The 12,059-nt window shown below is 43.8% G+C and overlaps 2 protein-coding genes across 4 annotated transcripts; both read right to left on the reverse strand.

The window, feature by feature from the left end:
• Nucleotides 1-5,054: 5,054 nt before the first annotated feature.
• Nucleotides 5,055-7,586, reverse strand: snrpg (small nuclear ribonucleoprotein polypeptide G). The gene is made up of 4 exons (XM_041061950.1): nucleotides 7,445-7,586; nucleotides 7,235-7,257; nucleotides 5,898-6,022; nucleotides 5,055-5,313 (listed from the first exon to the last, which is right to left on the reverse strand). The coding sequence occupies exons 1-4, from the start codon at nucleotides 7,474-7,476 to the stop codon at nucleotides 5,263-5,265; spliced, it is 231 nt and encodes a 76-aa protein (XP_040917884.1). The 5' UTR covers nucleotides 7,477-7,586; the 3' UTR covers nucleotides 5,055-5,262.
• Nucleotides 7,587-9,192: 1,606 nt separating this feature from the next.
• Nucleotides 9,193-12,033, reverse strand: si:ch211-148l7.4 (uncharacterized protein LOC563603 homolog). 3 transcript variants are annotated; one of them, XM_041066708.1, is made up of 2 exons: nucleotides 11,904-12,033; nucleotides 9,193-11,447 (listed from the first exon to the last, which is right to left on the reverse strand). In XM_041066708.1, the coding sequence occupies exon 2, from the start codon at nucleotides 11,417-11,419 to the stop codon at nucleotides 9,815-9,817; it is 1,605 nt and encodes a 534-aa protein (XP_040922642.1). In that variant the 5' UTR covers nucleotides 11,420-11,447; nucleotides 11,904-12,033; the 3' UTR covers nucleotides 9,193-9,814. The 3 variants fall into 3 exon arrangements, with proteins under 3 accessions (XP_040922642.1, XP_040922661.1, XP_040922652.1); XM_041066727.1 differs by having other exon boundaries at nucleotides 9,193-11,444; nucleotides 11,904-12,022; XM_041066718.1 differs by lacking the exon at nucleotides 11,904-12,033 and adding an exon at nucleotides 11,577-11,640.
• Nucleotides 12,034-12,059: the final 26 nt, after the last annotated feature.

The following is a 12,059-nucleotide window of genomic DNA, read 5'->3' on the forward strand; positions in this document are numbered from 1 at the left end:
AAAATGTATCTGTGATAGTATTTTATATAAACACTAGATAACATCACACAGAATATGTCTCAGAGTATGATGTAGACAGAATCAGAATCAGATTTATTGGCCAAGTTTGTACATACAAACAAGGAATTTGACTCCGGTTTTTCTTCCTCTCCTGCGGTACAACAACAACAATCGTTTGTCTGCTCAAGCTCTCAAAATTCAGCAGCTGATTCCCTCTGAGCTGCAGGACTGATGCTCTGGACATGACTCTGACCTTCAAAGTCCAGAGACATTATCGTCATTCAACGCCTTGTTACAAACAAAGCTGTTATATCCGCAACTCTTATTGATGGGAAAAATCACGAGGCGGTTCTCTGGAACATTATACTCTTTTATTAAACTCAGGTAACATCCTAACCTCTCCGTAAAACTCCAGCGTACTTCCGACATTACGTGATGACGTCATACAAAATACATAACAGCTCCTCCCTCTTTACATGAGATGTCCTTAGGACAATAACTATTACCCGCTGTAATACTACAACATTAAGACAGGTACTTAAACATTAATAAACAAAAGGCAGGTACATGAACACTCCTTTTTGTTTCCATGTCAGACTTAGAACCACTCATTGTTTACACTCGTAGACCCTTATGTGACTCAGATAAACATTGCTGAACTAATATGCTGGTTATTAGTCAACTACAAATTCAAACGTGTAGGTGGTCGTCTGTCACGAGAAGGATAGCGACGTTCCACAGGTACATCCTTCTGCCCACTTGTTGGACTGGCTTCTGGTACTGATACTGCATTTTCTTTTCCTGCTGTATCTGAAGTAGAGACAACCACAGTCGGGCTAACTGGGTCTGACATTTGCAATGGTACATGACATGGTTCTGGTACAACAGTGTCATCAGCCTTGTCCATGTCAACAGATAGTTCATTCTGATTGGAAGGTGTTTGTAAGAGTTGATCCACATGACGGCGCCAAACACCATCAGCTGTCTGAACAGTGTAGGAGACAGGCCCGGTTTGAGCAATGACGGTGGCAGGAACCCACTTGACTTTGCTTAAGTAATTCCTTGCCAACACTGAATCTCCAGACACAAAAACCCGATCCTTTGCATGAATGTCTCTGTGACTTATTTGTTTCCTTTGATTTTCCTGAACAAGGTCTTTTACTGCTGGAGGTTTGAGAAGATCAAAACTTGTGCGCAGTTCTCTGTTGAACATAAGACATGCAGGAGATACTCTGGTAGTTGAATGTGGGGTGGTCCGGTACTTGTGAAGAAACTCATGTAGTCTCTGATGCAGAGTGCCTTGTCCTTGTGATGTTTTAAGGGCATGTTTGAGTGTCTGCACAAACCTTTCTGCCAAACCATTTGTTGCAGGGTGATATGGGGCTGACTTTATGTGTTGCACTCCATTGGCTTGCAGAAAATCAGACATCTCTTTTGACACCAGTTGAGGACCATTATCAGAGACAAGTTGAACAGGGGCACCAAAACGGCTGAACATTTCTCCCAGTTCCTGAACAGTCTTTTCAGTAGTGGTGGACTTCATGATAGCCACCTCTGGCCATTTACTGTGGGCATCAACAGCGACCAGGAACATTCTATCTTCAAATGGACCCGCAAAATCAATGTGTATGCGATACCAAGGGTCCTGTGGGAAATCCCAGGGATGAAGTGGAGCTGCAGGCGGATTGTTACGAGTCTTTTGGCAGGATGAGCAGCTTTTGGCAATGTGTTCAATCTGCTTATCTAAGCCTGGCCACCAAAAGTAGCTCCTAGCCATTTCTTTCATTTTGACAATTCCACTATGACCTGCATGAAGCTGCTCTAGCATTTTAGCATGCAGAGACAGTGGAATGATAACTCTCCTTCCCCACAGCAAACACCCTGACTGGACAGAAAGCTCCAGCCTCCTGTCAAGGTAAGGTTTGAGGGCAGAAACATCCCCCATTGACTGTCCTGTGATCACAAAGTCCATTACCACTGACAGCTTAGGGTCCTTCCGTGTGGCTCTTTTTACTTGAGCTGCAGAAATTGGTGCTTTTTCCACATTATTGAAGTAGAAAATGTCCACTGTGTTTGGTTCCTGCTTTGTAACAGGGAGAGGCAAACGTGAAAGTCCATCTGCATTGCAATGAGAGTCTGATTTGCGATACTTAATGTCATACGAGTGAGCTGATAACAGCAACGCCCACCTCTGTAGACGTGAAGCCGCCAGCGATGGAATCCCTGTGTGGGGCCCCAAAATTGTTGTCAGGGGTCTGTGGTCTGTGAAAAGAGTGAACCTCCTCCCATACAGGTATTGGTGAAATTTCCTCACTCCAAAGATGATGCTCAGTGCCTCTCGTTCCAACTGGGCATAATTAGCCTCTGCTTTGTTCAGTGTTCTGGAAGCGAATGCAATCGGTCTTTCCTCCCCATTAGGAAACAGGTGAGAGATGACAGCCCCAACTCCATAGGGCGATGCATCGCAGGCCAACTGAATTGGCAGTGATGGGTTGAAATGTGTGAGAACCTCAGACGTGGTCAATGCATCCTTAGCACTCTGAAAAGCTTTTTGACAGTCACTAGTCCATTCCCATTTCTTGTCTTGACATAACAGTTCATGTAATGGCTGTAGTAGTGATGCCAAGTTAGGTATGAACCTCCCGTAATAGTTTAACAACCCCAGGAAGGATCTCAGCTGACTCACATTGTCAGGTGGAGGCGCATCAACAACAGCTGTTATCTTTGCAGGTGACGTGTGTAGACCCTTTTCATCTATTACATGTCCTAGATACTCTACAGATGGTTTCAGAAACTCACATTTCTCTTTGCGCACTCTGAGGCCGTACTCACGTAGCCTTTGTAGTGTTGCATCCAAGTTGCGAAGATGTTCCTCGTCATTTGCGCCTGTGCACAGAATGTCATCCAAGTAGCACTGCACACCTTGTAATCCACTGAGAATCTGATCCATGGCCCGCTGAAACAGTGCCGGAGCCGATGTAATGCCAAAGGGTAATCTGCAGTACCTGAAAAGTCCCTTGTGAGTGTTTATCGTTAGTAACTCTCGTGATTGTTCATCCACATGCATTTGCAGGTATGCCTGGTTTAGGTCGATTTTACTGAACTTTTGTCCTCCGCTCAGTCCTGCAAACAAATCATCAATCAATGGGAGTGGGTATTGTTCTGCGCTTAGCACTGGATTCACAGTCACTTTAAAATCTCCACATGTGCGTATACCTCCATTCTTTTTGGGTACTGGCACGATTGGCGTGGCCCACTCACTTGTTGTGACAGGTTCCAAAACTCCATCTTTAACTAGAGCATCTAGATCTGCTTCAACTTTGTCACGAATCGCATAAGGCACAGTCCTGGCCTTCATGAACACTGGCTTGCTGTCAGGTTTGATATGCAGTTTCACTGTGATATCTTTCATGCTGCCTAACTCTGCACGAAAAACCTCCCCGTTTTTATCCAGGATAGCTTGCAGTTGTGAAGAACCATTAGAAAGCTGTCGCACTTCTTGCCAGTCAAGGCGTAGTGCTTTCAACCACACCCGCCCCATAATGGGGGCAAAGTTTCCCCTGGTAACATACACTGGCAGCTTAGCAGTTTGGTTATTACATCGAACAGTAATGTCAGTCATTCCCTTGATATGCACCTTGTGCCCTGTGTACGCCTTGAAAACTGTGTCAGCTGGGCGCAAGGGAAGGTGTCTCATGTATTTCCTATATAGTTGATAGGATACAAGTGATGCTTTGGACCCGGTGTCTATCTGCATTTTGACTGGATGGTCCTCCAACATCAGTCTGGCCCAGTAGCAGTCTGAGCTCTCATCCATGCTCATTATTCTTACTGTGTTCACTGCTGTAGGCACGTCTTCCTCTGAGGAAAAACTCTCGTCATGTTGTACTACGTGCACATACCTTTTCTTTTTGAACTTGTCATAGTCTCTCTTCTCCATTTTCTTACTTTTGTCTGTACCTTTCTTGTTCCGACAGGCTCGTTCCACATGTCCTTTTTTTCCACATTGACGACAGTCCATTTCTTTACACCAGCAGGTGGCGGCAAGATGCCCTGTTTTGCCGCATCTAAAACATGGGCCTTGTATATTGCTTGGACTACTTGCAACTTTATGCACTCTCCCAGAACTGTGCAGTTGCTGCGCTTCTTTAGCTGCCATTTCCATCGTTACACTGATATTTATGGCTTTTTCAAGGGACAAGTCACTTTCAGTTAACAGCTTTTTCTGTGCCGCTTCATTTCTCAGTCCACATACCAGTCGGTCTCTTAAAGTGTCATTTAATGCATCTTTAAATTCACAATGTTCAGCTAATTTCCTTAAAGCTGCTACAAACATGGTAACAGACTCCCCTTCCTCTTGATTTCGCTTATGAAATCGGAATCTCTCTGCTATGACAAGGGGCTTGGGTGAAAAGTGGTTCGTTAGAGTATCCACAATCTCTTGGTACGATTTACTGCCTGGTTTAGCTGGTTGCAGCAAGTTACGAAGCAAGTTGAATGTCTTCGGGCCTATTACACTCAAAAATGTGGGCACTTTCTTTTCATCTTCTATGGCGTTAGCTTCCACAAAATAGCCAAAACGCTCCGTGTAGGAGCTCCACTGCTCCACATTTTCATCAAAAGGACCGACAGAGCCGATAACTCCCGCCATACTGCGCCTGGTCATACAGCTCCGTTGTTCCTCTCCGTACGCGGGTGCCGACTATCACCTGGAGCTCCACGATCCGCAGAAAACTCCAAAGTCCAAACTCCGTCGCAGGTTCAAACGTCCTCGTCGCCACTTTTGTTATATCCGCAACTCTTATTGATGGGAAAAATCACGAGGCGGTTCTCTGGAACATTATACTCTTTTATTAAACTCAGGTAACATCCTAACCTCTCCGTAAAACTCCAGCGTACTTCCGACATTACGTGATGACGTCATACAAAATACATAACAAAAGCCATGGCCACAGTAACATGTCACAACAGAACTTTTATCAGCAGCTTCAGTCAGTAACCTGTGGTATGGTGGTAACACATGGTGCATGTTAACTGAACACACAAACACAGAGTACAAAGAAAAACTCATTTATTCACAAGATTACACAATTCAACATAAAAACAAATGTCCCTGTCAATGGAAATCAGACAAATGTCTTACAGTTCAAAGACACCCAACTGTCTTTGCCTCTTTCAAACAAACAAAAAACTATAAGGAATAACAGAATAAGAAAAGGTGTGGATCCCTCTCTTCTCCACCTGTGGCCTCCCCCTCCTCTCTCATACTCTCTCCAAGGCCTCCAACATGATGATGCTGTTTCCCCTGATGACCTGTGAGAAGAGACAATACAGAGTTAAAGCAGAACATTTACACAAACCTCCCAAAGGTTTCTGGGGAAAACTGAGATGATACTTCAGATTAGTCAGAACAGATCTGACCAATCTGTCCAAGTATTTCAAATCCTGGATTGTGCCTTGTATAACTATTCACAGCAGGCTCATCAAACAGCAGCTCTGATGGTTTCAGGTTTATCTTGATGCTCATTGCTCATGCTAAGGCTTTTTGTACAGAAGATATTTTGACTTGACTGAGAGGAAACAAAGGTGTAACAGGTGTAACAAATAACTTTAATATCTGTATACTTTTTAAGTCTGACAGTGCCGGTCTGGAAATGAAATGAGCAGAGCCTTTGTTAATGTTATCAGCTTCATGTGTCCTTTTCCTGCTATGACAAGTTAAAATGTTTACTGTGAAAAAGGCCGACAAAAAAGGTTCAATCCCAGAAATCAAACTATTAAAGCTGCCATTAAAGGTCCCATGTACAGACCACAGCTCAAACCAGTGTATCCAAAGTCTCATATATCTTATTCCTTTGTGTCCCTGGCACCAAGATAGGCAAGGCAAAGGTACTGACCACCATGCCGATGCTGTTCTGTTGTCCTCCTGGGCCCATCTCCAGACAGTCATCCACCACCAGGTTCATAAACGGGTCGAACCCTCGCAGGATGCCCTGCACGTGTCTGCCTCCATTTAACTTCACTACAAGACAGAAAAAGAAATCACTGTGAGGACTCTTCCACAGTCACAGTGCCAGTTCAAAGGTTCACAGTGATTTCAAAACACAGTTAACTCAGTTATGTTAGTATGAAGGATTTGGGATTGATCAGATTGTGACTGTAGATGCATTCATTTTCTATGAATTGGAAACTAAAAACAATTTCTTTTCCCAGCTTTATAATCACATTGCTCTAAAAGCCAACAGTTAACAGTTTCAGGTTTTATCACATGCCACCATGTACATATAACATACAGTACAACATGTTAATAACTAGAATGAATGTAATTCTACCCCTCTCATAAATGGGAACCTGTAAACAATGAACAGAATGTTGCACATAAAGCAGCGAATTCAAGTACTCTCACATACAAGTGCGTAAACATACATGAAGGACCTGACACTGTAACTCTAATTTTGGAACGGTAGGGGACAAAGAGAAAACTGGCTGGTTGGCTCCTTCCCTCACTTCCTGCCTTTCTCACAACCAAAAAATGTTTATTCAGAATCACTGTTTCAAGATTCTGCCAGTGTAAAGTGTAACTGACCCATTCCACTACCATGTTATCACATGTTCGGTTTGCCTAACTCATCAGGTGTGTAAGGATCAAACATAATCTCCAAAGTGGAGCCAAGCAGCTGCAATTAACAGCAGATTTCACACAGATGTGTGGAATAAAAACAACCAGTTTCAATTTGTACTACCTGCTCTACATGTCAGGTCTGTACATGTCTATGGGACTCTGTGGTGAACCTATGGACTCTGATCCAACTTACTAAGCTGAGTTCATACAAGATGGCTTTGAACAAGTATAATTTCTATTAGAGCTGCAACACTTAGTCACTTGATCATCAAATGTTTTGATAAATAATTATATATTTTAGTTATTTTCAAGAAAAAAGGCCAAACACACTGGTTCTATCTGCTGAAATGTGAGTTTTGTGCTTTTATTATAAATGTAAAATGGATCTCTTTGGTCTTTGTACTGCTGGTCTCAAATAACAACACATCTGTACACTTCTCCTTTGGCTGTGGTGAATTAAAACAGACATTCTTCACTACTTCAGCAGATAATGCTGATGTTTCAAAGTTGACCAGAAATCAGAAGAGAAACGCCTTAAAACGTCTGGGAGCAGGTACAGGTTTTTATTTCGAGGTGAAGTGGGTTTGAGTATCAGCTGTGTTCTATACTCACATGAAAGCTTCTTGTCCATGAACCTGAAAAAGAAAAATAACATTAGATCACATTACGATACACAGCTCATTCAGACAGGCTAGCTAATGCTAGCTTGTTCCCATTGCAAACAATGGAGTTCTGATACTGCGCGGCTCCGGTTTCATTTAGATTTCAAAGCATGATCATATCGAAGAGAACATGTTTATTTAAATAACCTCGATAACTTACTTCTTCAGCTCGGGCGGATGTGCTTTGCTCATTGTTTCTTTATTTTCTACAAGCCGACAGCTAGTCGTATGCTTTTCGTTTCACAAACCCGCGGAAGGCAAGCGTGCAGCGAGGGACCGGAACCTGACCTGCGGGCTTCCGCCATGGAGGGTCTGTCGTTCATTCTGCACAGCGCCGCCATGAGGCCAGGAGGAGGCAGGGCCGCTTTTTTCTTGGTAAAAAAAATATATATATATATAACTTTTGTTTCTTGTTGACATATTTCTGGTATTTTTTAAGCATAAAAACAAGTGGAATTAAAATAATAAATGCTGGATCATCTTCACACCTGATTTCAATAATTAACAGACCAGACATTTTGTAGAAAACTGGAAATGCTTGACTTGCTTTCTTATTTCAGTGGATATTTTAGACACACTGGGACATAACACTTCCTCCTTTTTCAAACAAATTAGATTTAATGAGAGCTGCTCACAGCCTCTGAAACGGACATTTGCATGACACCAAACTGCCTTTGTCGTTGAGAAAAACATTTTGTTTCATACTTGATATGTACTCCTCTCCACCCACAATCAGCAGAAAGAACACAAACAAAACATCCTTGAGAACTGTTACATTTTAATAATGTTATCTATAAAGAGCCATAAAGTAATTTACAAAAGGCCTTGAAAAAGTGGAAGATTCAAAATCTATTCAGTCATTTTCACAGTAGCACTTTGAAAACAGTAGCTGAAAATCCTTCAGGGGAAAAAAAAGAAAAAAAACTCACGTTGATCATTGTTCATTCACCAAAGTGCACTTATCACTCGTCACAGACATACCAACGGGCTGCCATCAGTCTATCTATTTGCATAGCTAGGTAATATCACCCGAGTTAAAGCCAGCTAAAAAGACAGGCTATAATGAAAGGCATTGTAAAGGGTATAATTATCCATGACGGCCATTTTGTTTATTCTATAGATTATGGCAATAACAACTACCACATGTTTGAATCTCAAACCAGCACATAAAAATGCTCAGTACATGTTCACATCACCTCCTGTGATATTCTTGGAACCTTGGTGAAACACTGCAGGTACTCCATCCAGTCCTCTAAGCAGTGCTACAAATACAATGCAAATGCAAATACCCAGGTCCAACACACAGCAGTGACCCACCAGAGTTTCCACCCATCTGTGACTAATTATTGCCAAAACTGTAAGAAAATGAGTGAAGAACAGCAGGCGACATATATGAGTATACGTAGCAAAGCACTCCTGTTCAACGTAAAAATAAACAAGATATCTGGCAGTGCTTTGGCTGGATGTACCATGGTTGTGCAGATGGTCTTGTTTCCCATAAAGCACCCCACCACCCAAATGGTCTTAGTCCCTCTGTCAGTCTATGGGCCGAGACCATCTTAGCTTTAAGAGGTTTTTGAGAAACAAGGTCCTGATCTGTGTGAAATATTGTCTTCTCTGTGATGGTAAAATGTGAATGGATAAGCCAGACTCTATTAAAGAAGCATACTGGTGTTTTGGCATGTTTTTTTTTTTTTTTTAAACTTTAACACTGCCACAGGTTCCAGTGTGTTCCACCGCAGAATGAAAAAATAACTTGTAGACAGCCTAAACTGAGGTAATCCATCATAGTGAACATGTTCGCTTTAGGATTAGTCAAAGTTATGTTTATGTTGCAATGAAGCTGAAATTGATTATTAATTTGAAAAGTGTGCATTACCGGTGCACACAAATCGTGATCTATTCTACAACATGACCTGTGAATGCATCCCTGCTCTGTAAAGCTGCTTTCACACATGCACTCAAACCTTTCCTAAACCAGAGTATTTCCAGTAGGTGTGTTCTCCAATTGTGTGCTGTATGTGTGAAACTCGGGACAGTGTCCAGACCTGATTCTCCAGACATGGTCCAGGGTTCATATGGAAAAATATCTAATGTGTTTCAAATCTTAGATGGTGGACTGTCCCATAAGCAGCACATTAACACACCACAATGTTCAGCTTTCTAGTTTACTAACTAAATGGTCACTGTGATGGATCTCAGGCAAAATGATTTCCATGCTGTACAGTTAAAGAATGAAGAAAAAAAATGGTGGTATGGTTTAGAAAATAACTGGCAGTCAAGTATCTGTGATTTATACTCAAATAAAACATGCAAAAACTCTGGTATGGTCCTTTAACAATCCCTTGCCGTTAACCCTTGTCATGTTGGTCAGGATAAATTCCATCAAACTAATTAAACCAACAGCGTAGATATAAAAGTTCTCAATGCTCAGTGAATGAACCGCTTAATCAACGAGAATTTCACAGACTTCGTCGCTCTCCGCTCTCTAACACTTCAAGGCAATCGCTGATGACATTCAAACCGAACCTCAGGCTTTGCTGGCCTGCTGTGTGTAGCTCTCTGTGATGCTGTCCTCCTCCACCCTGACTCGCAGGTGCTCCTGACAGTGTTCCAGGAAAGAGTCCAGTGCTGAGAAGCCCTGCTGACAGGGCACACAGTGGTACAGCCTCTGCCTCTTTGAGCCAGGCCATTTACACGTGTCCATCTCATTGGTGCACACACTGCACTGTCTCCTCTTCATGGAGGACTGGTGGAGCTCCACATGCTCCCTCAGCTGTGACTGCACAGAGAAAACCTCTGGACAGGAGGGGCAGGGGAACTCTCTCTCCTCCTCCTCCTCCTCCACCCCTTCCTCCTCCACTTTAGGCACTTCCTTGCTTCTGAGATCGCTCACCTTGGTCTCTAATCTGGCCACTTTCCTGGGCCTCCCTGGACCAGCCCTAATAGTCTTGTTATCTGCTACGCTGGTTTTTGTTTTATTTGGTCTATTTTCTGATAACTTGGAGTCTTTGGTGGTGCATCCTACAGACTGGCTCTTGTTTCTGACTGTGTTGAAGCTTGAGGCCGTGTGCCGTCTGTAATGTGCCCTAAGTGAGAGGTGATGGAAGAAAACTTTGCCACAGACCTGACATGGAAACGTGTCTCCACTCTTGCGCTTGCTGATGACTGGCCTTGGTTCTCTCCTAATATTTTTCTCTCTGCTGTGCTTCTCTTTTCTGTGCACATAGAGCTTAGAGGTGCTTCTGAAAACCATGTCACAAGATCGACAGTTCAGAAGCTTCTTTTTGGATTTAGGCCTTACATTTGGATCTCCATTCACATTGGTATTCACTCCTTTCCTTGTTTCTCCACCAGTACATTCTCCTTTGGTCTTTTGTCCCTGTGGAGCCATTAGCCGCTCCTTAGCATGGTTGGTCTGTTTATGGCGTTGCAGTCCAGCCTCTGTGCGGAAGGTTCTCGAACAATACTGGCACACACTGACAGCTCTGCTGCTGGGACCCGGGGTGTCTGAAGAATCAGAGCGGGTTGAGTCTCCCTCAGAAACTGGAGGAGAGTCATCTGGAAGGCTCTTGGCATCGATTATATCTGACGGGGATGGTGGTTCACTACAACCGGCCTGCTGATGGTGCAGCAGAGCCTGCTTCTGGCTGAAACCTCTGCCACACGGGGCACAAGCGTAAGGGCTACTGTCCAGGAGGTGCGGCTGACGGTGAAGTGATTTCTCCTGTGGCCTGCTGGGATCGGAGGTCCGAGTCGTACATGCAGGGCACGGAGAGCCAAGCTGTGACTCTCCATGGCAAAGTTCACACGGGGAGGAATCACGATCGCACTTGTGTAGCTGTAAGGACGACCTCAGGGAGAACTCCTGCCCACAGGAAGAACACCGGTGAGGTTTGGGTAACGTGTGTTTTAACTCCTGGTGGTGCAACAGATCTGTTGCATACATGAAGCCCTTTCCACACTCTGGACAAACGTTTGTGAGCAGGTGGGAAGGCCGCTGTCTCTGGTTTCGTGTGTGCTGTTTGGTCTCAGCGTGTGCTATGAAGGTGGCGAGCCTGGACAGGGTGTCTGCTGCCGTCCTGGACCGGCTGAACGACTCCGGGGCCCTTGTGCTCCAGCTGACTCCATCCATCCTCCTCTTTCACCAAGCTTCTCTCCTGCTTTAGTGGAAACAGCAGAAGTTTAAGTCATAACCTTGTGAATTATACAAATCTAAAAATCTAATTAAAAGGTTAAGACATTCAGCTGTGTCAGTTCTTTGTTAAATACGTATTTAAACTGAACAATACCAAGCTTGTTTCCTGACAGTGAAGTGAACAGATAGTGAAGTTTGGCAGGGAAACAAGAAGCGAGCCTTCTTGTTAGCTTGTTGCTCTGTCTTGCAAACGTTATCGATGACTGGTAGCTGGGTTCCGTTTTACAGAATTTCAGTGAAATAATAACTTAACAGCCGGAGGTCCACTGAGTGAGGAGGCAGTGCTTACACGGCAGTAAGCTCACAGACGTTACTGCGCGACAGGACCACAGACTGACTGCGTGTTTGGCTAACGTTAGCTCGGAGCTAGCTGCGCTAACAGGTTAGAAACGCTCATTTCCCTTCGCTAAAAACAACTTACCTCGGCGCTCCGACGAACGCGCGGCGACTACTTTACTGCCAGCTGCTTAAATCCGGACGGTGTAACCGCGTTAACGCTGGGTTTCGTTTCCACAAACCACACTCACATGGCTGCAAAAGTGAAACCTAAGTTTGTGTGGGGTGATGGTTGTGGTTG

Source organism: Toxotes jaculatrix, chromosome 2 (assembly GCF_017976425.1).
Source record: "Toxotes jaculatrix isolate fToxJac2 chromosome 2, fToxJac2.pri, whole genome shotgun sequence".
Lineage (NCBI taxonomy): Eukaryota > Metazoa > Chordata > Actinopteri > Toxotidae > Toxotes > Toxotes jaculatrix.

Bases quoted from the DNA above. Each gene is read 5' to 3' on its own strand.
- snrpg (XM_041061950.1), bottom strand. From the start codon at position 7,476: ATGAGCAAAGCACATCCGCCCGAGCTGAAGAA. The intron at 7,258-7,444 runs GTAAGTTATCGA...TTTCTTTTTCAG, and splicing joins CATCCGCCCGAGCTGAAGAA to GTTCATGGACAAGAAGCTTT. The intron at 5,314-5,897 runs GTCAGTACCTTT...CTCTTCTCACAG, and splicing joins AGAACAGCATCGGCATGGTG to GTCATCAGGGGAAACAGCAT.
- si:ch211-148l7.4 (XM_041066708.1), bottom strand. From the start codon at position 11,419: ATGGATGGAGTCAGCTGGAGCACAAGGGCCCCGGAGTCGTTCAGCCGG.